This window comes from Mus pahari, chromosome 19, assembly GCF_900095145.1.
Source record: "Mus pahari chromosome 19, PAHARI_EIJ_v1.1, whole genome shotgun sequence".
NCBI classification, from domain to species: Eukaryota; Metazoa; Chordata; class Mammalia; order Rodentia; family Muridae; genus Mus; species Mus pahari.
Window position 1 is genome coordinate 20,076,054 of NC_034608.1, and position 25,449 is coordinate 20,101,502.

General features: G+C 52.4%; 2 protein-coding genes across 3 annotated transcripts in view; one reads left to right on the forward strand and one right to left on the reverse strand.

The window, feature by feature from the left end:
- Positions 1 to 15,444, forward strand: part of Xrcc1 (X-ray repair cross complementing 1) — a 24,428-nt gene extending 8,984 nt beyond the window's left edge. Inside the window, exons 3-17 of one of the 2 annotated variants that reach the window (XM_029532063.1) lie at positions 3,633 to 3,749; positions 7,152 to 7,310; positions 7,875 to 7,949; positions 8,044 to 8,155; positions 8,529 to 8,638; positions 8,712 to 8,817; positions 8,987 to 9,245; positions 9,498 to 9,614; positions 12,150 to 12,243; positions 12,383 to 12,512; positions 12,807 to 12,861; positions 12,950 to 13,086; positions 14,138 to 14,228; positions 15,060 to 15,135; positions 15,231 to 15,444. In XM_029532063.1, the coding sequence (XP_029387923.1) occupies positions 3,633 to 3,749; positions 7,152 to 7,310; positions 7,875 to 7,949; positions 8,044 to 8,155; positions 8,529 to 8,638; positions 8,712 to 8,817; positions 8,987 to 9,245; positions 9,498 to 9,614; positions 12,150 to 12,243; positions 12,383 to 12,512; positions 12,807 to 12,861; positions 12,950 to 13,086; positions 14,138 to 14,228; positions 15,060 to 15,135; positions 15,231 to 15,344 (1,752 nt within the window). In that variant the 3' untranslated portion in view covers positions 15,345 to 15,444. The remainder of the gene's footprint in view (positions 1 to 3,632; positions 3,750 to 7,151; positions 7,311 to 7,874; positions 7,950 to 8,043; positions 8,156 to 8,528; positions 8,639 to 8,711; positions 8,818 to 8,986; positions 9,246 to 9,497; positions 9,615 to 12,149; positions 12,244 to 12,382; positions 12,513 to 12,806; positions 12,862 to 12,949; positions 13,087 to 14,137; positions 14,229 to 15,059; positions 15,136 to 15,230) is intronic. The other variant, XM_029532064.1, reaches the window with a different exon arrangement.
- A 4,871-nt stretch (positions 15,445 to 20,315) lies between these two features.
- Znf575 (zinc finger protein 575) lies at positions 20,316 to 23,846 on the reverse strand. The gene is made up of 4 exons (XM_021219567.1): positions 23,656 to 23,846; positions 23,364 to 23,449; positions 22,862 to 23,025; positions 20,316 to 22,368 (listed from the first exon to the last, which is right to left on the reverse strand). The coding sequence occupies exons 3-4, from the start codon at positions 22,935 to 22,937 to the stop codon at positions 21,725 to 21,727; spliced, it is 720 nt and encodes a 239-aa protein (XP_021075226.1). The 5' UTR covers positions 22,938 to 23,025; positions 23,364 to 23,449; positions 23,656 to 23,846; the 3' UTR covers positions 20,316 to 21,724.
- Positions 23,847 to 25,449: the final 1,603 nt, after the last annotated feature.

Here is a 25,449-nt window from a genome sequence, read left to right on the forward strand (position 1 = left end):
AGTGAGTTCCAGGACAGCCAGGGCTACACAGAGAAACCCTGTCTCTGAAAAAACAAACAAAACAAACAAAAGAATAAGGCACAGCTGTGCCACCATCGTATCACCCAAGCAGAACAATGTCGGGGGAGCTATGGTCTCTGGGGGAGTGCCAGGTTAACCTCAGTTTTAGCCAGATTCAGCCAGGTCAGGCCTGAGTGAATGTGTTTTTCTCATTTTACTGCGTCCACACCGAGTGCTGAAATTACAGGTGTGCTTCATTGAGTATGCTGATTATGCGTGGCTAGGGATCGAACTCAGGATTCCTGCCTCCTGGCTCCAGCTGAGCCAGCCACATCTGAGGCCAAGATGTCTTCGAGGGCTGTAATAGCTCCTTGTCCAAGGACCCTGTTAAAGAGCCCCAGAGTGGACACTTAGCATTGCCTGTCCTCACTGCCCCACGCCCACACACCTTTCTTCAGCCTCAGGCTGGAGGCTCTTTGTTTCGATGAATAATGAGCCTGTATCAGCTAATGCTTCTGTTCCTGCATAATAGACTCTGTAAGAAGCCTAGGGCTTTTCTAGGCCAGTGGCTGACAACACAACTCCTGTCAAAGGGAAACAGGGACCTGGCAGAGTCTCCTGTCTGCAACTCAACCCCCTGGAGGGTGATGCCAGGAGGAGCCCAGAAGTTCAAGGTGTGCCCGGTCATTAAATGACACGTGACAAAAGGAAACTACAACTAGGCACGTGAAAAGGGAGCTGAGTGTGGCAGCTCAGGCTTGTAATCCCAGCTTTTAGATTGTGTGTTCACAACTTTTTACAGTGGCCAAGTCTCAAAGGATGAAATGGGGTGGGGGAGGCTGGAGAGTTGGCTCAGCAGTTATAAGCACTTGTTCTTATGGAGGACCAGGGTTTGATTCCCAACACCCACACAGCAGCTCACAACTATCTTAACTCCAGTTCCAGAAGTCCTGATACTCTCCTCTTGGCCTCTGTGGGGCCAGGAAGCAGATGGGACATAGGCATACGTCCAGGCAAAATGCTCATATGCAAGGAATAAATAAACTTAAGAAAGAAAAGGAAACTTCAGCCTCGCGTTTAGACTGGATGGCAGTCTTCAAGCTGTCTCAGAGAAATGACTCCAGCCCTACCCAACCTTCCTGTGATGTACAGGGGAGTCACTGCAGCCGCCTCCAATTACAGCAGTTTCTGGGTTCTATATAGTGTTTGGTTTCTTATTTAAATGGATGCTAAAATTGGTTTCACGCTTTTTGTTCACTTATTTTTAGTTCTAAAATCCTTAGCTGAACAACAACAAAAAATCCTTAAAACTTCATTACATTTTTGGAAGGCTAATTTTTATTTATGTGTATGTATGTGTCTTCATGAAAGCCACTTGTGTGCCTGTGTCCAGAGAGGCTAGAAGAGCGTGCCAGATCCCCGAGAACCAGAGTTACTGGTGGTTATGAGCAGCCTGATGTGGGTGCTGGGGACCGAACTCAGTCCTTGTGTAAGAACAGTCTGCAAAAGCCGGGTGTGGTGGTGCACGCCTTTAATCCCAGCACTCGGGAGGTGGATTGCTGAGTTCGAAGCCAGCCTGGTCTACAAAGTGAGTTCCAGGACAGCCAGGGCTGCACAGAGAAACCCTGTCTCAAAAAAACCAAATAAAAAAAAAAAAAAAGAACAGCCTGCTAGAGTAACTTCGAGGGTCCATGTCAGGTCCCTTTAGTACATTTTTATGTATTTTTATTTGAGTGTGTCTTGTGAACAAAAGTTCCTGAAAAGCTGTTGTGTCTGCAGAGACTGGTAGACTGAGGAGAATTTCAGTGCTGTGGCGAGAGTGGGACCTTATCACTTCGGAGGCTGATTGCTTTCTCTTGGGCTGGTTTTAGCCTCACTCCATCTGAACTGACTCCTCGTAATAAGTAAGAACCTCGGAAGCTTTTACTGTAGCAGAACACTAGCCTCCACCAAGAGAGCTAAGAATATCATCAGAGGGCATCTTGGACCTGTAAGACAGCTCCCCCCTCGTGTACCCACATCTCTGGTATACCCATCAGTGTATTTTTAAGTTGCCATAATTTGGGGGCTGGAGAGATGGCTTAGTGGTTAAGAGCACTGTCTGCTCTTTGAGTTCAATTCCCAGCAACCACATGGTGGCACATAACCATCTCTAATGGGATCCTTTCTGTCTGACGCCCTCTTCTAACACACAGGCATACATGCAAATAGAGCAGTCATATGCATAAATTAATCTTGAAAAAAAAAAGCTTCAATTTATGTCTTTCTTCTGCAAAACTATAATTCACTTAATGAAACTGTTTCCACATTGGAACATGGAGTTTGTGGTAACCTAGATCTGTGATCTGGGCCATGGTCACACAGAATGGTTCCAGCATAAACTAGTCCCTTAATCTCTTTAAGATGGGAGTTGTGGTTTTCACACCGACCCTATGTGTGTGGGCGCGCGGGCCTCCTCCCAGATCAGGGTGCTTGAGTTTAGGTCGTCAGGCTTGGTGGCAGGGGCCTGTAGCTGCTGGGTCAGGGTCAAGGACCAGGAGTAAAGGAATCTCAAGCCTAGACACCAACCCTTGCCCCAGTTAGAAGTACAGCATTTCTGAATCCCAGCATGGCTCAGAGCTGGGATCCCCAGCACCCACAGGAAAGCTGGGTGGGCATGGTAGCCTGCCTGCCCGAGATCCCAGTGCCCCTGAGGCAGAGATGGAATCCTTGGAAATAAAGTGGAGAGCCATTGGGGAACACACCTGACATCAACCTCTGGCATCCACACACAGACACGTGAATACACACACATGCACACTACACATATGCACTCTCCCTCGTGCGCGCACACCCCACTTATGTACTGTTAGCTATCCCTATAGCTATCACCTGTTTTGATTTCTTTTTTTCTTTTATATTTGAGACACGGTCTCATGGGATCCTGGCTAGCCTCCAATTTGCTGTGTAGCTAAGGGTGACCTGAAACTTGTGATTCTTCTGCCCTCACCTCCCAAATGCTGCAGTTACACGTGTGTGTCACCAACCCCCAGCTTTGCCTTCCTTCATCTTTTTCAGTGAGACTAATGTCACAGGAGTCACCAACATTAAAAAACAAAGCTTGCTGACAGCTGCTAAGTACCTACTGTGTGCCCTGACTTCAGCCATGTTAATTATGCGGTGATCTTTGATCTAATGAGGGCAGACAGCTAGTCTAGTGTGTGGCGGAGCTGGGTTCAGATGCAGGACTTGGTGGTATGCAAACCAGAAAGCCCCTGGCAGGCCGTAGTTAGTCCAGGAACTTCTGTAGTTAGGGGTCCTCTGTATGACAGCTTGCACCTAACTGTGTTTGTGGCTATTGGCACCCAGGAGAGCTCCGTGACAGGGAGTAGAGTGATCAGTGTGGGAGTGTGGGGTGTGTGCGGGGGAGCGGGTGTGTAGTATGCATTCATTCAGTGAATTCTTAGTGCCCCGTCTGGGCTGCCTGCTACAGACAGATCACTCCACTCACACTCAGTACGGTCCCCACTGACACACAGGTGACATTCCATGGGACGTGGCGGTCTAGGTGTACATCATCTCTGTCTACCCCCCTGTTCCAAAGCAAGCCCAGGGCAGAGCCAAGCACTCAGCAGCCTTTCTCTGCTTCACAGTTGGAGAAGGAGGAACAGATACACAGTGTGGACATTGGGAATGATGGCGCGGCCTTTGTGGAAGTGCTAGTGGGCAGCTCAGCTGGAGGGGCCGCAGCTGGTGAACAGGACTATGAGGTAAGCGGGGTTGGAGAGGCTTATACCCCATGTCTCCATCACTAACGCCCCCCACCTCACCCCTGAAGATTAAAGTGCATGTGCATGTCTCCATCACTAACACCCCCCACCTCACCCCTATGTCTCCATCACTAATGCCCCCGCCACACACACACACACACACACACACACACACACACACACCAGAGCCGCCACCTGTGATTACACGAGTGTGGAGAGCCACCCACTCTGCCTGCCTCCTGGGGGGTCCTGGGTATGCGGAGGAGACAGAGCAGGCATGGGGTATTGACCTGATCATCAGGGGAAAGCTGGGCTGCCTGGATTGTGGTCAAATAAGGAAGAGGCCCTCACTTGTAAAATTCAATTGCAGCTTAGGTAGTGGCCTGGGAACTGGGGTTCTACATTGTCATGACTCTGGTAACCTACAAAATACAGTCCCTTTATGATTGATACTTAATTTTTTCCTTGAGATAGGTCTTTCCTTTTGCCCAGGCTGGCATTGACTCCTAGACTCAAGCAGTTCTCCTGCCTCAGTCTCCCAGGAAGCTGGGACTGCTACAGGTGTGCTCTGTCAAGCCTGCCTCATAGGACTGGCAAAGGTCACTGTAGCTCAGAGTATTCGCCTACCAGTTTTCCAGTAAAGTGATGGCGGTGAGAACTGCACTCACCATGATGCAGTTAAGTCTAAGCCTAAGCCAGTGAAGATTAAAGTGCGTGTGCATGTGCATGTGCATGTGCATGTGCATGTGTGTGTGTGGGGGGGAGAGAGAGAGAGCCTTCTCAGAAAACAGATATTTACATTACAACTCAGGACAATAGTAAAATTACAGTTATGAAGTAGCAATGAAAATAATTTTATGGTTGAGGTCACCACAACATGAGGGGCCTTAGGAAGGTGGGGAGCCACTGCTGTAGGTTTTTGTTTTGTTTTTTAAAACTGAGGAAGTTCTTGTTTGTTCCTAGTTTATGGAGTCGTTTGTTTGCTTGCTTGCTTTTTAAAAAAAGCAAGCACTCACTGTCTCACTGTCTAGCTCTGGCTGTCTTGGAATTCCCGTGTAGAGCAGGCTGGCCTCACACTCACAGAGCTCTTCCTGGGTGCTGGGGTTGGGAGCTCTGTGAGTGAGTGAGGGTTGTCTTGGTCTGTTAGGCGGGGTTGCCCTTCCCTCACTCAGCCCTTCCTCACGCCCTGAGGCCTGGGACTGCAGCCTGTGCCACATGTCCTCTCTGGGCTGAGTTGCTTCTTCTCCTCACACTGGAAATGGGTTGCAGGGCCTTTTACATGTTAGAGAAGACTACCACGGAGGCACATCACCACCTATGCCACTTGCCGAGAATTTTATCAGGTGCTGTTTTCTGCTTCATAAGATCTGTTTTGCAGAATGAGGTTGCTTGCACCAAAACCACTTTTATTCTCAAAATTATTCTTTTTATTATTATTATTATTATTTTTATTCTCAAAATCTCTAAGGTAGCAGATTTTGGTATTAGTCCAAAACAGTTCTTTGCAGAGTTCTGCTCACTCTTAAGTGACCTGAGTCACTTGTTAGCACAGGGGTCAGGCAGCTCACAGTCACCTGCAGCCCCAGCTCCAAGGGATCCCACACTTCTAGGTTCTACAGGCCCACATGCACCTACACGCAAATGGACATGTCTGTACATAGGCACACATGCACATAAATATAATAAAATCAATCTTTAAAATTACTTGCTTCTCGGTCTGGAGAGATGATTCAGTGGTTAAGAGCACTGACTACTCTTCTGGAGGTCCTGAGTTCAAATCCCAGCAGCCACATGGTGGCTCACAACCATCTGTAATGAGATCAGATGCCCTCTTCTGGTGTGTCTGAAGACACCTACATTGTACTTACATACAATAAATAAATTTTATATATAAAAAAAGAAACTAAAAGAAAAAATAATAAAGATTTATTTTATGTGTACGTATGCTTTGTGTGTGTGTGTGTGTGTGGTCACGTATATATGGAGGCTGAAGAACAACTTTGAGGAGTCGATTCTCTCCTAATACTGTGCGGGCCCCAGGGAAGGACGTCAGGTCCTCGGGCTCCTTACCTGCTAAGCTGTCCCGGCCATCCTGCCCTGTGATGCCTCACGCAGAGTCCTGCCGAGGAGCACTGACTTTTGCTGTTCTCCAGAGAGGATGGTCTCTGTAAGGCCGGCCCAGACACCAGCTCCTCAGAGACACTCCCCTGCCTTAGCTCCTGCAGCTGCTGCCTTCCCCAGCTCCTGCCAGGTGCTAAGGGTCTCTGAGATCTTCCTTGGTGGGAGCCTGTGTCTTGTCCCCTGCTTTCTCCCAGTTCTGGGCCACCCTGGGTGGGCTACCCACGTTCTTGCTTCTGATGGCCCTGCCATCACCTGCAGCCAGAGAACATGCACATTATTTTTGTGGGCTGAATTTTATATAAGAATGTAGTTACCAACTGTTACTGTAAGCCTGGGGTCTGATGAAGAGAAGGCAGGGCTGCAGTTCCCACCGGGGTGAGGAACAGAAGGCAGGTTGGAATGACAGAAACGTTTGTCACAGTGTGGAAGGGCCACTGGGGCTGAGCAGGTGTGCCCCTCCCTTTCTACTGCTGGTGGCCCCAAGAGAGGGGTTAGTATGGAGTGCTGAAAACCCGGGCCATCCATGCACCAGGAGGAGCTTGATGCTCCCAATACTTGCCAATGGGCGAGGTTGCCGCTTGCAGGCTCTCTAGCTCCTCCTGTTGACAGAACCTGGTAAGGCACAGCTGGCCACCAGAGCTGTCCCCACAGAGCTGCCCCTGCCTGAGGGTGTGGGCAGGGAAGCATCACTTAACACTTGATGCTGCTGTGCTCCGTCCAGTTTTAGATTTGATCTTGTTTCTGACATCCTGTAACTCCTGGCCTTTGAGCTGACTCAACCGTGCGTGTCCATAGGGCACTTGAGTACTGTGCCCCTCACCAAGATGCCTCTGTGGGACAGTCCCTTAGGGCACGTGGTCCTCTGTACTGCCTGATTTTACAGGACTGCGTACGGCCTGACCTCCCTATGGAGAAGTGAAATCAGCATGTTTGAGAACAGTCCCACATCATGCAAACAGCCCCGTTCAGCTCAGCAAACCACAACCAAGACACACAATCAGGAGAGCTTGTTGGGAAGGAGAAACTGTCCCCAGGGAGTAGGAGAAGGTCAAAGAAGGGTGGGTGAATATGACCAAAACAAAGTGCATACATGCATGGATGGTGTCCAAGAACAACGCAAAAATTGAAAAAACGTGTCAGGGCAGCAGTTGTTACTGAAGTTGGAGGAGTAAGTCGGAGAGCAGTGGAGAAGACACCCAGTGCCACATGGTGCGTGTGCCACATACCTGTGCTCATGCACCCAGCTCCTAGAGGTGTCATTTTACACTGTCTTCTACCTAGGTCCTTCTGGTCACCTCCTCTTTCATGTCCCCCTCTGAGAGCCGAAGTGGCTCAAATCCCAACCGTGTTCGCATTTTTGGACCTGACAAGTTAGTCCGGGCAGCAGCGGAGAAGCGCTGGGACCGTGTTAAAATTGTGTGCAGCCAGCCATACAGCAAGGTACCCGGTGTGGAAGCTAAGATGTGCCCGGGGCAAGGGGAGGGTCTGCGGGGCCCTTCCTGAGCTTGGGGACTGGGAGCAACAGACAGCCACTGCTCAGGTCAGATCCTCCTGGGACAGGCAGCTTAGTCCCCTGGAAAGAGTGTTAGGGTGAGTTGAGGCCTGTCAGGCTCTGTTTAATACCACTGCTATTGTCATATTGGGGCCGGGAACTCAGGCTCCACCTAGCTTCTGCTTCTGCATCCAGACAGCAGAGGAGCAAAGAACCCTGGGTAGTTTTGCATTCCAGAAGTGGCTCCAGACAGAGATTGGGCACACAGATGTGGACTCGCTGCCTGCCAGCTGCCGGCCATTGGCAGTGAGGGTCAAAGAGCGGTGCGGGTTGAAGGGTAAGCCCTGACTTTGGTCCATAGTTAGGGCTCAGTGAGGTTTAAAGTCAGCATCACCACCATGCCCCCTGGGTACCAGCTTCACCTGAGCCATATAGGGCTTCCCTCAGTGAAGGGGCTTGAGAGCCTAGCTCTGCCCTACGCAGACGCCGTCACACCCAGCCCTGTGTTCCAGGACTCACCTTATGGCCTGAGCTTTGTGAAGTTTCACAGCCCTCCAGACAAAGATGAGGCAGAGGCTCCGTCTCAGGTAAGTTATACCTGGTACCCCCAGAGCCTCTCCCTGCCTCTCCACCCCTGCCTGCCAGCAGTCTTCCCACAACACTGACCTTGTGGGACCTTAGAAGGTGACAGTGACCAAGCTTGGCCAGTTCCGTGTGAAAGAGGAGGATGACAGTGCCAACTCCCTGAAGCCAGGGGCGCTCTTCTTCAGTCGTATCAACAAGCCGTCTTCAGGTGCCCGTGGGACGTGGGGTGCTAGGGATGGCGTGGGTGGAGTACTCACTTAGCATGGAGCCCAATCCTGAAATCCCAGCACAGGGGAGATGAGGCAGGAGGGTCAGCTGTGTAAGGTCCCCTCGGGAAGGTGGGAAGTCTGAGTTTAGCCTAGGATGTATGACACCTCAGAGCTGAGGGCACGGCCAGGTCTCTAGGTCTGGGGAGGAGGCCATCTAGGGAGGAGGGCTGGGGACTGGAAGGCAGAGTCAAGGGTGTGATCTAGACTCCTGGGTCACTTCTGGATGTGGGGGTGACTTGATATCTGATAGATGGGAGCTGAGGTGACTGTGACCCTGCCCTCTCACCGCCAGTTCACTGTGTCCTTCCATAGCCTCTGTGAGTGACCCAGCAGGACCCAGCTATGCAGCAGCTACGCTGCAGGCCTCTAGTGCAGCCTCCTCAGCTTCTCCAGTCCCCAAGGTTGCGGGCAGCTCTTCCAAGGTGAGATAGATCATCAGACGTCGGGGCAGTGGAGAATGAGAAAGCTGGAAGCCAACCATCTCTACCTTCTCAGCCTCAGGAGCCTCCCAAAGGGAAGAGGAAACTGGACCTGAGTCTGGAAGACAGGAGCCCTCCCAGCAAACCCTCAGCAGGGCCATCCACCCTCAAGAGACCCAAGTGTAAGCAAACTGGATTCCTTGATTCTATAGTGACCCGGGCTTTTGTGTCATGAGGGAAGGGCTGTGGTCTTGAACCTGCCATCCTAAGAAGGGAGGCGGAAAGCCTGACTTCCTGTGAGAGCTAGGGCTTGATGGGGCACCAGCCTAATTTCTGTTCTTTTCTCCCCAGTGTCTATCCCTAGTCGTACTCCAGCTACAGCTACAGCCTCTACCCCAGCACAGAGAGCCGTCCCAGGGAAGCCCCGGGGAGAAGGCACAGAGCCGAGGGGGGCTCGCACTGGACCCCAGGAGCTTGGCAAGATCCTGCAGGGGGTGGTGGTGGTGCTCAGTGGCTTCCAGAACCCCTTCCGCTCAGAGCTCCGGGACAAGGCCCTGGAGCTGGGGGCCAAGTATCGGCCAGACTGGACCCCAGACAGCACACACCTCATGTAGGCCTCTGACCTGCCATACGGTTCCCTGCACCATCCTGCCCTGCCCTGCATGCCCCCGCTTGCTTCATCTGTCCCTGTTCTGCTACCCTCCCTCCCTGCTTCCTTGTGCCCCCCCATCCCGACTAATTTACCCTCTTAGTTCTCTGCTTTCTGCCTCCCTCCCTAAGCTCCATCTCTGTTCTGTCTCTCCCTCACCCTGTCTCGGTTTCCGTCGGAGCATGTCTGACATTCCTGTTTTGCATCCCTCAGCTGTGCCTTTGCCAACACTCCCAAGTACAGCCAGGTCCTGGGCCTCGGAGGCCGGATTGTGCGCAAAGAGTGGGTGCTGGACTGTCACCGCATGCGGCGCCGGCTGCCCTCCCGGAGGTGAGGCCCCACGACGTGCATCTTAGGCAGCACATACACCTGCCTCTCTGCCCAGAGCAGGCAATGAAGAGCCTGGGGCCTGCTAGATAGCTCAGGCGGTCTCAAACCACCACGGGCTGTTTTCAGAGACGGGCTGGGCCTGCAGCTGGGAAGTCACTTGCCTGGGTGGGCGATGGATTTTGTAATGATGGCTACTTTGTGCCGAAGGGAAAGGACACTGTGGGTTGTGGCTGTGCAGAGGTGGAAGGGAGCCTCGGGGCTGTGTGCCATTCCTCAGAACTGATCCTCTGGGATCCTTTGGGTGCCAGGCAGAGCCGTGACTGAAGCGAGGACTCTGAGGTTGAGCCCTGTGCTCACTTCAGCGAGTAGGTCAGAAGTGTTAGAGCCCAGCTTCGAGGAGCTCAGGAGGGCCGCAGTGAGTAAGAGTCTCGCGGGATGAGAGCATAGGTAGCAGCCAGGCAGAGGGCATGCAGGGCTGCAGAGCAAGCAGGGCTGGGCAGCATGTGCATCCATCTCCTGATGCAGTCGGAGGGGAAGAACCACTGGCTGCCAACTGCAGGGGCTGTGGGGCTGGAGAGACGCGGACTCCATCCCAGTGAGGATGTGGCTTGAGTCTGTTTAACAAGCAGGGCTAACCCTGGCACATTCATGTCGGGACTGTGATGGGGAAGGTGGGTGGGTTGGTCAGCTGACCTGGAAGAGGTGGGGACTCCACATCCTGTTTGGATTCTACAGATCCCTGGAAGCTAGTTATATAGCTTCAGTATTGTGATCATCCTGGACAGACGTACAGACGTGCGATGTGCAGAGATGTCTGTGGGTGCCTTTATTCTCTGAGGTGTGTAAGGATAGTTAGCTAGTGTGTCAGCTAGTGTGTCCCAGGAGGGGCTTGATTTCAGTACAGACACACACACACACACACACACACACACACACACACACACACACTGTACCAAGAATCAGAAGTCATAGGATGGTTGAGAATGGAGAGATGGCCAAGTGGTTAGGAACATTGGTTGTTCTTTGGTTGTTCTTTTAGAAGACCTGGACTCAGTTTCTAGCACCCACATGGCAACTCTCAACCATCTGTAACTTCAGTCTCAGTGTCTGATGACTTCTGATCGTTATAGGCACCAAGCACACACATGTGATGCATAGACATATATGAGTTTCTGACAAAACTCACTTTAATCCGGTCTGGGTTCATCCTGAGAGGCGGGCTGGCTGAAATGGAATGTGCAAGAGGAAAATGAAAGCCTAGACAAAATTCTGTTCAAGGCTCCGAAGTTTAATAACCGAACTCCGTTTAAATAACATGGAAAAATCTTTAGCCCCTCCTCCTATGTAGGCGGGTCCAAGGATCGAGGCGGGGATGAGTGTCTGTTGACGTAGGCAGTCCAAGGATGCTGCATTCTGGGAGATCTGGGGAGGTCCTCTCGGTAGGCGGTGGAAACAAGGAGCTGGGAGACCCCAACAGACATATGTGAAGGCAAAGCATTCATACATGTAAAATAAAAAAGTTAATCTTTAAATATGCATATATACAAGTTGCATATACAAAATGGTAGAGTATTTACATAAAAACTGCATAAAATCTTTCCATACATTTAAAAAAGATTATTATTTAAATTATGTGTATGTGTATCTGTGCGGTGATGCACATGTGTATGCAGGTACTTGAGAAGGCCAGCTATGTCAAATCCCCTAGAGGCAGAGTTACAGGCAGTTGTGAGCACCTGATGTGGGTCCTGGGAACCATATTTGGATCTTTTGAACAGTAGAAGCTCTTAAACATTGAACCGTCTCTCTAGCCTCACATACTTTTGTGTGAGTGTGTGTCTAAGAACGGAACCCAAGGCTTCCCACATGCTAAGCGACTGCTAAGCCATACCCCCAGCCCCTCACTGGATTCTAGTCGGGGACTCTACCACTGTGCTGTATATCCCTAGCCTTTTTGATTTTGGTTTTGAGGGTAGGAGGGTCTTACTAAATTGTTCAGGCTGGACTTCAATTCACTGTGTTCCCAGGCAATCCCTCTGCCTCTCAGCATCTTGAATAGCTGAGACTATAGACCTGCTCACTAGGCCGGGCCCTCTTACATGTTTTGAATCATTCTGTGGTTTAAATCCAGCACTATGTAAATACCAGGTAAATCTTCACACCATGTTGTTAGGGAATAATGAGCAAACGCAGTCTGAATGTTGAGTACAGACACAGACTTTCTGATCTGTGACTGGTTGGGTGTACAGATGCAGAGGCCCCAGATCTGGAGTGCCACCTGAATTTGCGTTTGAGACCCCCCATTGCTCGGCATTCTCCTTTGATTCTCAAAGAGTAGACCGCCTCCCTTTGCTCTTTCTTGCCTTAAATGGAACAGATCGTCCCCATGAGGGAAAGAGCTTGGGGTGGCTGAGCTGCCTGGCACGTCGTCGTCGTGGAGCCCCTCTGGGGCTGGGAGGGGCTGCAGGATTCCTTCTCTCTCCCCACCTCCCTCGGCTCCTCAGTCTTCTGCCTGAGGCCCAGTTCCTCCCCTAGGTACCTCATGGCAGGCCTTGGATCCAGCAGTGAGGACGAAGGGGACTCTCACAGTGAGAGCGGCGAAGATGAAACTCCCAAGCTTCCCCGAAAGGTCTGATGCCCCTTCGGGGCCAGAAGGGAGTACTGGGTGCCAACCAGGGTCTGCTGAGCTACCTCAGCTTCCTGCTTCTCCCCTGCTGGCTGTCCGCAGCCTCACACTGCCCCAACCTCACCTAGCCCTCCTTCCTCAGTGGCCCCAGCCCAAAGCCAAGACCCAGGCAGCAGGACCCAGCTCACCCCCGAGGCCACCAACCCCAAAAGAGACCAAAGCACCGTTACCAGGACCCCAGGACAATAGTGACACTGAGGGGGAAGAGTCAGGTTAGAGTCTGAAGGAGGGGTCTACACTCTTTATGTCTGAGGGAGGAGGGCTGGGGCCTTGAGCCCTGGGTGTGGGGGTGGGCAGGGCTGGTGTCTAGATTTCTAGATCTGAGGGGGAGGGCTGTATGGAGGTGAAGGAGTGGAGGAGGGGCCACTGTGTACCCTGAAAACTGGATTGAGAGGGCAACTGAAGTCAAGTTCACAGGCCCTGGCTGTACTCTTGGGTGTCATTCTGGGAGGGGTCGTACTAGATGTCCTAAGAAGCAAGCCTGTTGACTGGGTTGCTACTGGCAGAAGGACGGGACAATGGCGCAGACGATTCCGGGGACACCGAGGATGAACTGAGGAGGTAGGATTGAAGGGGGTAGGTCTGCCTGGCCTTGGGTGTGGGTGTCTGCTTCCTGAGTGTTCACCCTCCACAACTCTTGATCACCCAGGGTGGCCAAGCAGAGGGAACAAAGGCAACCCTCAGCCCCAGGGGAGAATGGCGAGGACCCATATGCAGGCTCCACCGATGAGAACACAGACAGCGAGGCCCCCTCAGAGGCTGACCTGCCAATCCCAGAGCTCCCAGGTTGGACATCCCTGACTGTGACATGTCCCCTTGGTCCCCTGGGTCTCTGCTGTGTCATACACCACCTGTTCCCTTTCCTGTGACTGCCACTTCACCCCTGCTGACAGCTTCCTGCTCTCCACTCCACTTCCTGCTCTGGCAAGCACCTGTGTGACCTTGCTGTGGTGACCTTCCCTGTGTGAGCAACCTCATTTGCTGACCTGTGATTCAGGACTCCCCGTCTGGCCCCTAAACCCAGCTCTGTCTGTCATTAGCCCTGCTGCCCCTGGACACCCGAGTACTGGGCACAGTGTGTTTGCACTCATTACTGATAAAGTTAAGCCAACTCTGTGTGTGCGTGCGCTATTCAGCATGGTTCTTCCCTGTTTGTTTTTTGTGAGACAGGGTCTCAGGGAGCCCAGGGGGTCTGAAACCTGTGGCTTTCCTTCTGCCTCAGCGTCCCAGGTTCTCAGATTGCCCGTGTGTCAGCCTACCCTGCCTACCAGAAAGCTGGGGTGCAGGAGCTCCTGCTGTGGGGGTTCTTGCCTATAATCCCAGTACTTGGGAGGTCAAGACAGAAGGATCCCGGGTTCAAGGCCAGCCAGTCTAAGATCCTGTTTAAAGAACGGAGGGTCAGGAGAGCAGGGGAGAAAAGAGCAGTCGCAGTCAGGCAGTGGGGGTCAGGGTCACCGTTTTCAGGCTTGTGGGAAACATCAGGAGAGTATTGTGAACCCTCGGTGAGGGGAGGGAATCCTTGGACAGCATGTGGAAATGGGAAGAAAACCAGCTCAGAGGCCAGTGTGGGAGCCAACTGAGGTGAAGTGGTGGCCAGCCTGGGCCAAGGCCATAAAAGCCCCATGGCCATGTGCTGTAGCTACTGCTTAGCCCCGGGCAGAGGCATGCAGGAGCTTCCTGGTGACTTGGATGAATGCTAGACTAGAATTTATTAGTCATGCCCTCCCTCCTGAGCACCTTATCCTCAGCTACGGTGCCTCTCCCTCCCTCTGTGCTTCTAAGTACTCCGGACCTTGGTCAGTGCCTCACGGTCTGCCTTTTCTCATCTCTCCCACAGACTTCTTCGAGGGTAAACACTTCTTCCTGTATGGCGAGTTCCCTGGGGATGAGAGGAGAAAGCTCATCCGATACGTGACCGCTTTCAATGGGTGGGTTGTGGGGTTGGGTGAGTACAGTGGCAGACTGGCCACAACAGAGGGTATGGGCTGCAGGAGGATGGCGTCAGTGCCCAGTGGCATGAGCATAGGCGCAGTGTCTAGCACAGCCCTGCTGCCCACGGGGCTTGTCGCCCTGCAGAGCCCTTCCCCCACCCCTCCTGCCCCTGAGGGGCAGCGCTGGGCACTGCAGGTTTGGCTTGTCAAGGCTGCTGCGTGGAAGGCACAGGTCTCACAGGCAGCTGCAGGGGGCAGAGGTCAAGCCAAAAGCCAGGCTCACAAACAAGCCAGAAAGAGGAAGAAAAGAGCTGGAGATGGCTGCCCTTCCAGAGGTCCTAAGTTCAGTTCCCAGCAACCACTGGTGGCTCAGGACCATCTATAAAGGAATCTGATGCCCTCTACTGGCATGTAGGTGTACATGCAGACAGACATTTAAAAAGATATGTGGAAATGAAGAGAGGGTTAGAGAGGATGACGCAGGGTTAAGAGCGCTGGCTGCTCTTCCAGAAGTCCTGGGTTCAATTCCTAGTCACCACATGGTGGCTCACAACCCTCTGTAAAGGGATGCAGTGCTCTCTTGTGGCCTGCAGGTGTACATGCAGGCAGAACATTGTACCTAGTGAGTGGAGGGCCGCCTGCGTAAAGCAGCTCTCAAGTCTGCCGGATGGGCATGGTACAAGTACATCCACAGCACTGTTCAGGGTGATTTGAATACAGATCTCAGCACGAGAGCCAGGAAGGCGATGCTGTAGCCGGCAGCGCGGCCCACCCGAGCGTGAGGGCAGGCTGCTTACAGCTGCCCCACCCTTCCCTTTCCCCCACCAGCGAGCTCGAGGACTACATGAATGAGCGGGTCCAGTTTGTCATCACGGCCCAGGAGTGGGACCCCAACTTTGAGGAGGTGAGCCCTGGAGGGGCAGACGTGGAGAACCCCAGCCCACTTTGGCATTCTCTCTGCCCTCCGATTATATTCCCAAGTGGACCCTTCTCCCCTAGGCCCTGATGGAAAACCCTTCCCTGGCCTTTGTCCGGCCCCGGTGGATCTACAGTTGTAATGAGAAGCAGAAGTTACTCCCCCACCAGCTCTATGGGGTGGTGCCCCAGGCTTGAGTGTACACCTATGTACATGCATACAGATGTGTGCATTGTATGCACAGGCCTGAGTACACATGTGTGCACACAGATGAGTTTAATAAAGGAGACTTTGTTTAAAGCAGCTGTTTCTCTCTTAGGAGACTGCAGGTTGTGCTGGCCTGGGTTGCCCATGTTGCTGTCCCAGGGTCTGGGAAGAGGGGAGTGGGGCCCTCCACCACAGATCTGCCAAGAAGTAGCTCCCGCGCCCCTCTGTAGTTCTGTGCTGACAGGAGCCAGGGAGTTGGAACTGTGCCACTCAGTGCTGTTCACAAATAGATCTCATCCATCCTGTCACATATCTCTGGTCCGTGAGCTGGAGGCATCGATGCTTATCACATGTGGCAGACTAACCAGGTCCTTTCCCTGGTGTCACCAGCGTCGCCAGCATGGTTTGCATCCAACTCGGGAGGCAGGATGGTGGGAGGAAGGCTGTTCTTAGGAAGTTGCTGTAGTCCCCAAGTCTCAGCTGGGAATGGAACAGAGCTGTTGGGGACCAAAGCAGAAGGGGATGGAGTGTGTGTGTGTGTGTGGGGGGGTGTAGAAGCCACGTGGTGGGAGTAGCCTGAGGCTGCTCACAGCAAGGGCTCTGGGGCACAGTCCTCAGGTGCTATCCATTGTGGCCACCAGTCAAGTGGCCATTTAATATAAAGAAAGGAAGGCATAGGGCCCAGTTAAAGGAGGAAGCAGGAGGACCACTAAGCATCCGAGGCCTGCATGAGGCTCATTGTGAGACTTTATCCACCCCTCCCAGTGAAAAGCTGGGATAGGGAGGGAGAGATGGATGCAGGCAGGGAGGCCAACTTCAGGGCCCCAGTCCCAGTCACACATTTCAAAACATTCCCATCTCTGGGAAAGTTCTTTGGATGCCCTGGAGGGCTGTGAACTCCAGGCTGGGGGGTTTGGACTTCATTCTGGGGTGGAACCAGAAGGGACTTTAGACAGGGCAAAGGTCAGGGTCAGTCATGGTAAGACCTGACCCTCGGGTAACCTCCTCTTGGATGTTCCCTAACTTTAACCAACCAAGGGTTACCGAACTCTCCCCCAACCCCCGACTGTCTCATGACTAACTGTTCACACTGGCCATTTCTGGGCTCAGTCAGTGGGTCAGTGACTCTTCCACTCCACTATGCCGACCTTTCACCCTGTCACTCCTCCAACACTGCAGCCAGATACGGCAGACTTGGCGCAGACAGACAGCTGAGGTCTGGATAGGCACCTAGGGTAAGACTGGGGTAACAAGAGCTGGCCTTCCCGGGGCTCCAGGGACCAGTCTGTTGCCTTTCCAGCTTCTAGGGCCTGCCCATGGTCCTCCGTTTAAGGGCAGCTATGGCTGACTGCACATTACATCACTATGCCCTTGACCTGCCACATAGGGTAGGTAGTGCACGCCTGTCATCAAGGTGCTGGAGAGAGAGAAGCAAGAGAGCCCAGAGTTTAAGTTTGGATGGGGCTGCCCTGGAGGGTCGTGTTGGCTGTGTAGCAAGCTTGAAGCCAGTCTGGATGACATGAGACCTTCTCAGTGAACTTAAAAAAAAAAGACATGATCCCCACTGGGGCTAATTATTTTTTGTGACAGTACTGGGAATTTAATGCCAACGTTTAGCACATGCAACCACTCCACCTCTAAGCTGCGCCCCCAGCCCTGCACTGGTCTGTGTGATGACCACTGATCCAAAATCTTCGATTCCTCCCACCTCATTCTCCCTCACCGCATGCCATACCACATTCCCAGGACCATGAAATGACTATCCCTGGTTAGCCACTGTTCTGTGTAGCATGTTCCCCATCTGTGAGACGCTGGGGACACCGAGTGATGTCCTGGGCCTTATGTGCCTGATGGCATGGGAAGCAGCTGTGCAGTGTGACACTTTAACCGTGCAGAATGGGTTAAGGGCACTGGGGCAGGACGGGGTCATTTAGATGGGGTTATAAGGAAAGACCGCTCAGAGGAGTTGCAGCCCCTGCAGGGACCTGCTTGGGGCAGGCACAGGAGCACCTGGGACAGCCATTGCAGGCAAAGAGCGGGTAGGAAGTAGAGCATCCAGCTTGCCTAGAGACCCACTTCCACTCACACAGTCACTGTCCTGTTGGCGGTGGGTAAATTCTCGAAGTCTCATTTTCCCTGTCTCTACAAGGTAAGGGGGACCAGACCAACACCTTTGGTTACTTTGTTTTTGAGACTTTTGCAGTAGGCAATGAATGCTATTCAAATTGACCCAGTGGTGACAGTAGTGTTCCTTGCTACCTGCCCCAGTGTTCTGGATTCCCAAATGAAAGACACACACACAATGGCTGGGCCACTTCCAAACCTCCACATGACTAACACACTCTCCCTTCCAACATTGCTGAATTATTACTTCTAGAACTTATATCCCATCCTGGCTGCTCCAGACCCAGGCTTGCAGCCCTCCCGGGCCATGATCCCTGACTGTTACATTTTGGCAGTCTTTCTGTCCTACACTTCTCAGACCTGGTCTTTCTCCTTTCCCAGCATGGCGGTTCTAAATCCTCCATCCTCTCTCTCAGTCCCCTTGCCTGTGAATCCCAAAGTCCTGCCTCTCTCTCCCTGCCCAGCTATCGGCCACCAGCAGCTTTACTTACCAGTCAGAACCAATTGGGAGCAAGGACCCTCAGCGTCTTACAGTCTTACATTTGGATTCTCGTGCAGTTTCGAGAACCCAGGTTAACGTAATGCAAGCGTTAGACCAAATTTACAACAGAGACAGTCTCTTAGGCCAGGGTGGCCTCAAGCTCCTTATGTAGCAGAAGGTGACTTTAAACTCCTGATTCTCTTTTCTGCACCTCACAAGTATTGGCATGAAATATGAGCCTCTGTGCTTCACTTGAATGAGTTTGCTTTTGGGCAACCATTGTTGCTGTGGAGTTTGGAAAGACTCTAACAGGGCAAGTAGGCACAGTTAAGAGGCCCGACTGCCGGGGTGGTGGATCTGCAGGGAGGATCCTGACCTCTCCAAAGCCTTCGCAGCAGCTTGGAGCACAGCAGCCCACTCACTTCCTCTGCCACTTCCAGAACATTCAGATCTCAGCTCCAACATCGCCTCACGGCCTTTCCTTACCTCCTCAAGTCTCGAGGTGCACAAGCTAACGTGTTCCCAGGGCAGGCCTTGTGGGCATAACTTTATACCCACTCTCTTCGTTCATGATTTGTTCCTTTTTAGTTTCAAAGAATATGCTGTCTCTGGTCTCTAAGAGAATTCTTTCTACCTAAACATTTTGGAATTTTTAGATTTGTATCTTCACCCAGGTCTAGATGCATTTAGCGGGCCAACTGTAGGCTTGATGCCAGTGATTAAGAGCACCAGTGGCTCTTGCAGAGGACCCAGGTTCAATTCCCAGCACCCACATGGTGGCTTACAACCACCTTATATAACTCCAGACCTATAGGATCTGATTCCCTCTTCTGGTGGCCAAAGATGTGCATATGCATGGTGCATAAACATATGCAGGCAAAAACACCCATATACATAAGATAGTAAAATCTAAACTGAAAAAAAAAAAAAAAAGGACTTATATCCAGATATGGTGGTTAATCCCAGCACTCAGGAGGCAGAGGCAGACAGATCTCATGGATATCTATGAGTTCCAGGACAGCCAGGGATGCACGGAGAAACCCTGTCTCGAAAAACAAAAAAGAAAGAAAAATTGAGACCTAGACCCCAGTGAGAAGCTCCGTGGGTACAGCACTTGCTGTGTGAGCCGTGACCTGTCTCTGATTCCCAGAAGCCACATAGGGGCACAAGTGGGGCACAGACTATACACGATTGTCTCTGCCCTCCACATACATAATGTGGCACACTCTCTGGCATGCATACACACATGACACACATGGCTCACATCTTTAGTCAGCAGGTAGATCTCTAAATTTTAGGCCAGCTTGGTCTACATACATAGTAAGTTCCAGGCAAGCCAGAGCTACATAATGAGACCCTGTCTCAAATAAATAATAAAGGAAAAGGCCTAGGCTATCTACATAATGTATTTTAGACCACCTAGGGATAACTGTCTCAAAAAACCCAAAACAGTTTTTGCTTCCTGATCCAGGTTTATTTTTGTTTGTTTGTTTCCCTGGATGGCTTGGAACTCACTTTGTAGACCAGGCTGGCCTTGAACTCAGAAATCTGCCTGCCTCTGCCTCCCGAGTGCTGGGATTAAAGGCGTGCGCCATCACACCAGGAAGTGTCTGAGCAGGCCATGCTACAATCTTTTTTTTTTTTTTTTTTTTTAAAGAATTACTTATTTTTACTTTTTTTTTTTTTTCTGGTTTTTCGAGACAGGGTTTCTCTGTATAGCTCTGGCTGTCCTGGAACTCACTTTGTAGACCAGGCTGTCCTCAAACTCAGAAATCCGCCTGCCTCTGCCTCCCAAGTGCTGGGATTAAAGGCGTGCGCCACCACGCCCGGCTAAGAATTACTTATTTTTATGTACATGAGTACAGTGTAGCTGTTTTCAGACGCACCAGAAGAGGACATCAGATCCCATTACAGGTAGAGGTTTTGTGAGCCACCATGTGGTTGCTGGGAATTGAACTCAGGACCTCTGGAAGAGCAGTCGGTGCTGGTGCTGTTGACCTCTGAGCCGTCTCTCCAGCACCCATGCTACAGTCTTTAACACTCCCTCCCACTGCCATGGACCTAACCCCTGACTGGCTCAGACATCATGCTTTCTACATCATGATGGCTCTCAACTGCTGAGCCATCTCTCCAGCCCCCTCATCTCATCTCTTAAAACAACCACCACCACCACCAGATGGGCCAGGGAGACAGCTCAGTGGGTAAAGGTGCTTGCTGCCAAGCCTGGCAACCTGAGTTTGATCCCTGGGCCCCTCATGGTGAAGAAAGACAACTGATTCCTGTAAGTTGTCTGGCTCCATTCCAGATGACAGGCAGGGATCAGCATATGTCTGACAAGTACAGGACTGTGAGCTTTTGAGACCACAGATGTCACCACGTCTGGAAAGGCGCCTGCCAAGCCTCTTGTTCTTGCAAATAAACCTAGCATGTGTGTTGATAGTATATTTTATATGTAGATAGGGCCTCACACGATAGCTCTGCCCGGTCTGGAACTTTCTGTGCAGACCAGACTGGCCTTGAGCTTTTACAGTCCTTCTGCCTCTGCCCTCTGAGTGCTGGAACTACAGGTGTGTGGTACCACTCCCAGCTTGTTTTGTCGTTTATTATGTTTGTTTAGTGTGAGGGGGATAGACCTGTCATACGCTCCCTGTTCTTGGGAGGCAGAAGCAAGCAGTTCTCTGTGAAATTGAAGGCAGCCTGGTCTACACAGTGAATTCCAAAGCTATGTAGTGAAATCCTGTCTTTTAAAAAAGAAGAGATAGACAGCCAAAGGGGAGGAAAAGGTATTTATTGGGGCTTAACAGATGGCTCTGTGATTAAGAGCACTTGTTGCTTATGCAGAGGGGCTGGGTTCTGGTCCTAGGACCCACACGGAGGCTCACAACTATCCCTAATATTCCAAGGGATCTGACCCCCTCACACCTACAGGGACCAGGCACAAATGTACATATACATAATGCAGAGAAAACACTCACATACACATAAATCGAAGAAGGAGGAAAGAAAAAATCCAAAAGTGTGTGTGCCTGCATGTATAATGCTTGTGTAGCAAGCACAAAGACCTCAGAACCATGAGAGTCCCAGGGTAGCCCGGGGACAGGAGACCCATCAACTCCATCACAAACAACCCAAAGTGCTTTCAGCCAATGTACCTCGGGAATCACAACCCTCTTCCAAGATTCCCAAGAGATTCAGAGGCACTCCAGCCTTGAGCTCTCCAGTATATGTGCCCTTGGTTCTGCCTCTGTCACCTCCTGTGGCCACCTCCTGTGCTCACAACTCCATGTATGCACAATGCCAGCCTCTTTCCTAAGGTCACACTTTCCCCTCTGTTCACTGGCCTGTGGCAGTGGGCATGTGATGGCCTGTTCCCAGTGCGGCCACGCCGCAGTGCTGTGGTGGGACATCCCTTATGCCTTTATCACAGGCTTGGGTGTTCAGGGCCAGTGTCACCACAACCCCCACAACTCCAGGCCCAAGGTTTGACCCCAGCACCAATCTGATGACACCTGCCTCTCTGTGCATGGACAGAATTCCTCAACCTTCTAAATCAGATTCCCGCAGAACCAATAACCCCAAACCACCCTGGTACATCACTAGACCACCAGGATTTGGAAGGCTGCCAGGAAAGTTCCAGGCCAGCTTGGGCTATGTGTATCAAGACCCTGTCATTCTCCCTGTTAGAGGGAAGTCCACACATACAACAGGGCTTAGAAATTCCAGGTCTTTATTGACAGGTGATGGAGGCAGAGTGGGCAAATGAGCTCACTCCCTCTCTCCCTGGCCCTCTGACTGGTGGTGGCTGCGTTGGTGAACCAGCAGGAGGCGTCTTTGGCCAAAGGCCTGGTTGCAGCTGGAGCATCGGTGGCTGCCAGTAGCCTGGCTGCTGGGCGCAGTTGGGGGGTCGTGGCACAGACGATGGGCCGCCAGTTTGGAAGGAAATGAGAACGCTTTGGGGCAGTGCGGGCAAGGGTAGGGGCGGGCGTCGGTGGCGTGGTGCGTGTGGCGGTGGGCCGCCAACTTGGACGGGTAGCAGAAGGACTTGGGGCAATCGGGGCACGGGTAGGGACGGGCGGGTGCGTGGGTCCAGAGATGCGCCGCCAGCTTGGAGCGGTGACCGAAGGCCTTGGGGCAGTGCGGGCAGGAGTGCGGGCGAGCTCCGCTGTGCGTGAGGCGGTGCGCAGCCAGCTTGGACGGGTAGGAGAAGGCCTTGGGACAATCGGGGCACGGGTGCGGGCGGGTGCCGCCGTGCGCTAGCCGGTGCGTGGCCAGCTTGGATGGGTACGAGAAGGCCTTGGGGCAGTCCGGGCAGCGGTGTGGGCGCTGGGGAGGGGGCCGCCGGCGGGGCCGGGAGGGCACACTCCCAGAGGCAGCGGGCTGGCTGGGCCTCGGCAGGTCCTGGTGGGAGACTGGGGGACAGAAGAACTGGTGGGCTGCTAGAAACAGGCTTCACCTCCCAACCATCTGTATAAAGCAGGGCCTCACCATGTAACCTTGGCTGGCCTGGAGCACTCTGTAGACCAATTGGCCCCCAAACTCACAGGGATTCCCCCTGCCTCTACCTCCTGAGCGCTGGAAGTAAAGGTGTGCGCCACTACGCTGGGCCCTGCCATCTCTTAATACTAGAGGGGTATCTCAAAGTGTCTGAGGAGGCAAGTGTCACACAGGTGTCCCACTCAGGGACATTTCTGCTTGCCCTCTGACCCCACGTTCTATGAACGCCTCAAAGAGTTGCCAAGCCAGTGCCGAAAGCTTCTAAAGTGTCCATTTCCAACACTGTCCATAATCCTCCACAATCTGCTGAGGGTAGTGGTGGTGGTGGCCCCAAATGGTCATTACGTTGCTTTTCCTCGGCTGTCACTCCTGGGGAATGATCCCTATGAGAACCTGGGCTACTCTTACCTTTGGTCTCCGGGTCCTGACAGGTGGGACTAGGTTCTGAGACCCTGGCCTCGGACTTCACGCTTCCACCCAGCATCTTGCTGGCAGAGGGACCGAGGGGCAGCTGGGCAAGGGGCGAGGATGGCGCCAGTGGTTAACAAGTTCATGGAGACAGGGGTGCGGGCCTAAAATCACAAGGTCAGTCTGTTTAGAACCAGGCTTTTGGTTAAGCCTAGTCCTAACTCAAGAGCAGGAGCTATCTACACGCTAAGTACACGCTAGGAGGGGATGTGAAAATAAAACCAAGAGATAATCTTTCCACTGGGTGGGGTGGGGCTATCTCAGAGTGGGCGGGACCTCTAAATTTGGAGTGGGCGGGGCTATACAAAATGACCGCAGTCAGTGGCCCGGCCACCCAAGCCCAGGGGCTGGTCTTTGAGCGCAGTGGGTGTGCCCTTGGCCACCCTGTCCCAGAAGTGCTTTGGGTACCGTGGGAGGGATTCTAGTGGAAAGGGGGGCTTACCCTGTCTTTAGTCTCAGCCTACTGATGCTGTGTCGCTAAATCGTATCTCTGGCATAGAACTGGGGACCTCGGAAAATGAGGGAAACCTGGAGAAAAAGACGAAAGGAAGGTGTGGTTTATAGAACCACCTAGAGACCCAGAATAGACTTTCATGGAGGGAGTCCCAAACGTCTGGCATCGCATGCACTCCTCCAAAACCAGAGCACCGAGATCCATATCTACCCTTTGCGGAGAGATCCTGGCGTCCAGCCCCCAATCCATCTCCAGGCGACCAGGACCCAGCCCTTCTCACCTGCAAGGCGGCCCCTCCCCGGGGATGGGACTCCGGAACCCTCCCGTCTCAGTTAAGCCTCGTGAGCTACCTTGTAGCCCTCGGACCTGCACCTCCCAGCGGGCGCTGGGACGCCGTTGGAGGAGAGAAGAGCGGGAGGGAGACTGCCGAGCAGTGGGGCCCAGCTTCACTTCCATCCCCTCCTCCCATCCGGGGCTGGAGGGGGCGTCGGCACGCATGCGCACTCTCGGCCAGCAAGAGGCTGCTGAGAGGGAAGATGAGATGGAAGGAGAGGATGACTGAACCACCCAGCTGGCAAGTTAGTGAGCAAGCGCGCAGCCTAAGGACCCTAGGAAAGTGCACATCTGGAAGAATGTGGTTAGCAGGAATGTATGCACACCCCTCCTTTTTTCTTCTTCCTGTGATAGGGTCTCAAGTAGCCCAGGCTAGCATCAAGCTCCCTACATAGCCGAGAATGGCCTTGAACTGGTGATCCTCATGTCTTCACCTCCCAAGTGCCTCGCTGAGACAGACTGCACAGGCCTGCCCCCGCCCCTCCCCCACACCCACCCCGGCTTCCTTTGGTTAATGTCCCTGTTATTTTCTTTCAAATGTTAATTACATTTATTTACCTATGTGTCATTTGTGGATGTGTTTGAGTGTGGCGGTCAGAGGACAACTTGTGGACCCTTGTGGACTCAGTTCTCACTTTCCACCGTGTGGGTCCACCCAGGGATCGAACTCAGATCTTCAGGCTTGGCTGCAGCTGCCTTTAACCACCGAGGTGTCTCTTTGGCCTTGAATGGAGAATTGCATGTATAGTCTAAGTTCAGCCTTTGGGAGCAGTTTCAAAAAGCTCCAGGTCGATTTGATTCTACTCCTCCAAGCCTTTACAGAAAGTCTGGCTATTTTTTCAGAAAGGGCAAGGGGCAGGACTCAGTGACCCCCCAAAGGCATTTGCATAGTACTTTAGGCACCTTTCACCCACATCCACCACGCCTAGCACCTGGTAATACCTGCTGCCCCTCCCTAGGTGGCCTAAGAGTGCCAGGCCAAGGGTGACACTGAGCGCTTGGCCTACTTCCAGGCAGCGAAGTTACAACTTCCTGCCCAGTGCTGGTATGCCTGTGACGTGCTCATAAAAGTCCTCCGCACTCAGCCGGCTAACCCACGAAGTCTGGCCAACCATGGGAGCCACAGGAGTTATTTGGTGGGGCTGAGTAACTGGTTTGCGCTGGACTCTGCCAATTTCTAGACCTGTGACCATGAATAAGTCACTTCAGGGTTCTGGGCCTCAGTGTCTTCAAGTACATTAAATAACTATTTAAACGTTGTTACTTTTCAGGCAGGTTTGCTTTTTTTTTTTTTTTTGAGACAGGGACTTGCTACATAGCTCTGGCTGTCCTGGAACTCCCTCTGTAGAGCAGGCTGGTCTCAAATACACAGATATCTGCCTGCCTCTCCCTCCCCAGTGCTTGAATCAGTGGTATGCACCACCAGGTCCTGCTCTAGCTAGTGCTGTTAACCACTGAGTCTCTCTCTCTCAAGTTCCTTTATGAATATTTAAAAAAATTACACCGTGAGTGTGGTGGTGCACGCCTTTAATCCCAGCACTTGGGAGGCAGAGGCAGGCAGATCTCTGAGTTCGAGGCCAGCCTGGTCTACAGAGGGAGTCCCAGGACAGCCAGGGCTACACAGAGAAACCCTGTCTCAGAGAACCAATACATATATCATTTGTTATTATATGTGTGTGTTTGATGTGTATCTGTGGTATCCATTAAGAGGACAACTTGTGGGTCCTGGGGATTGAACTCA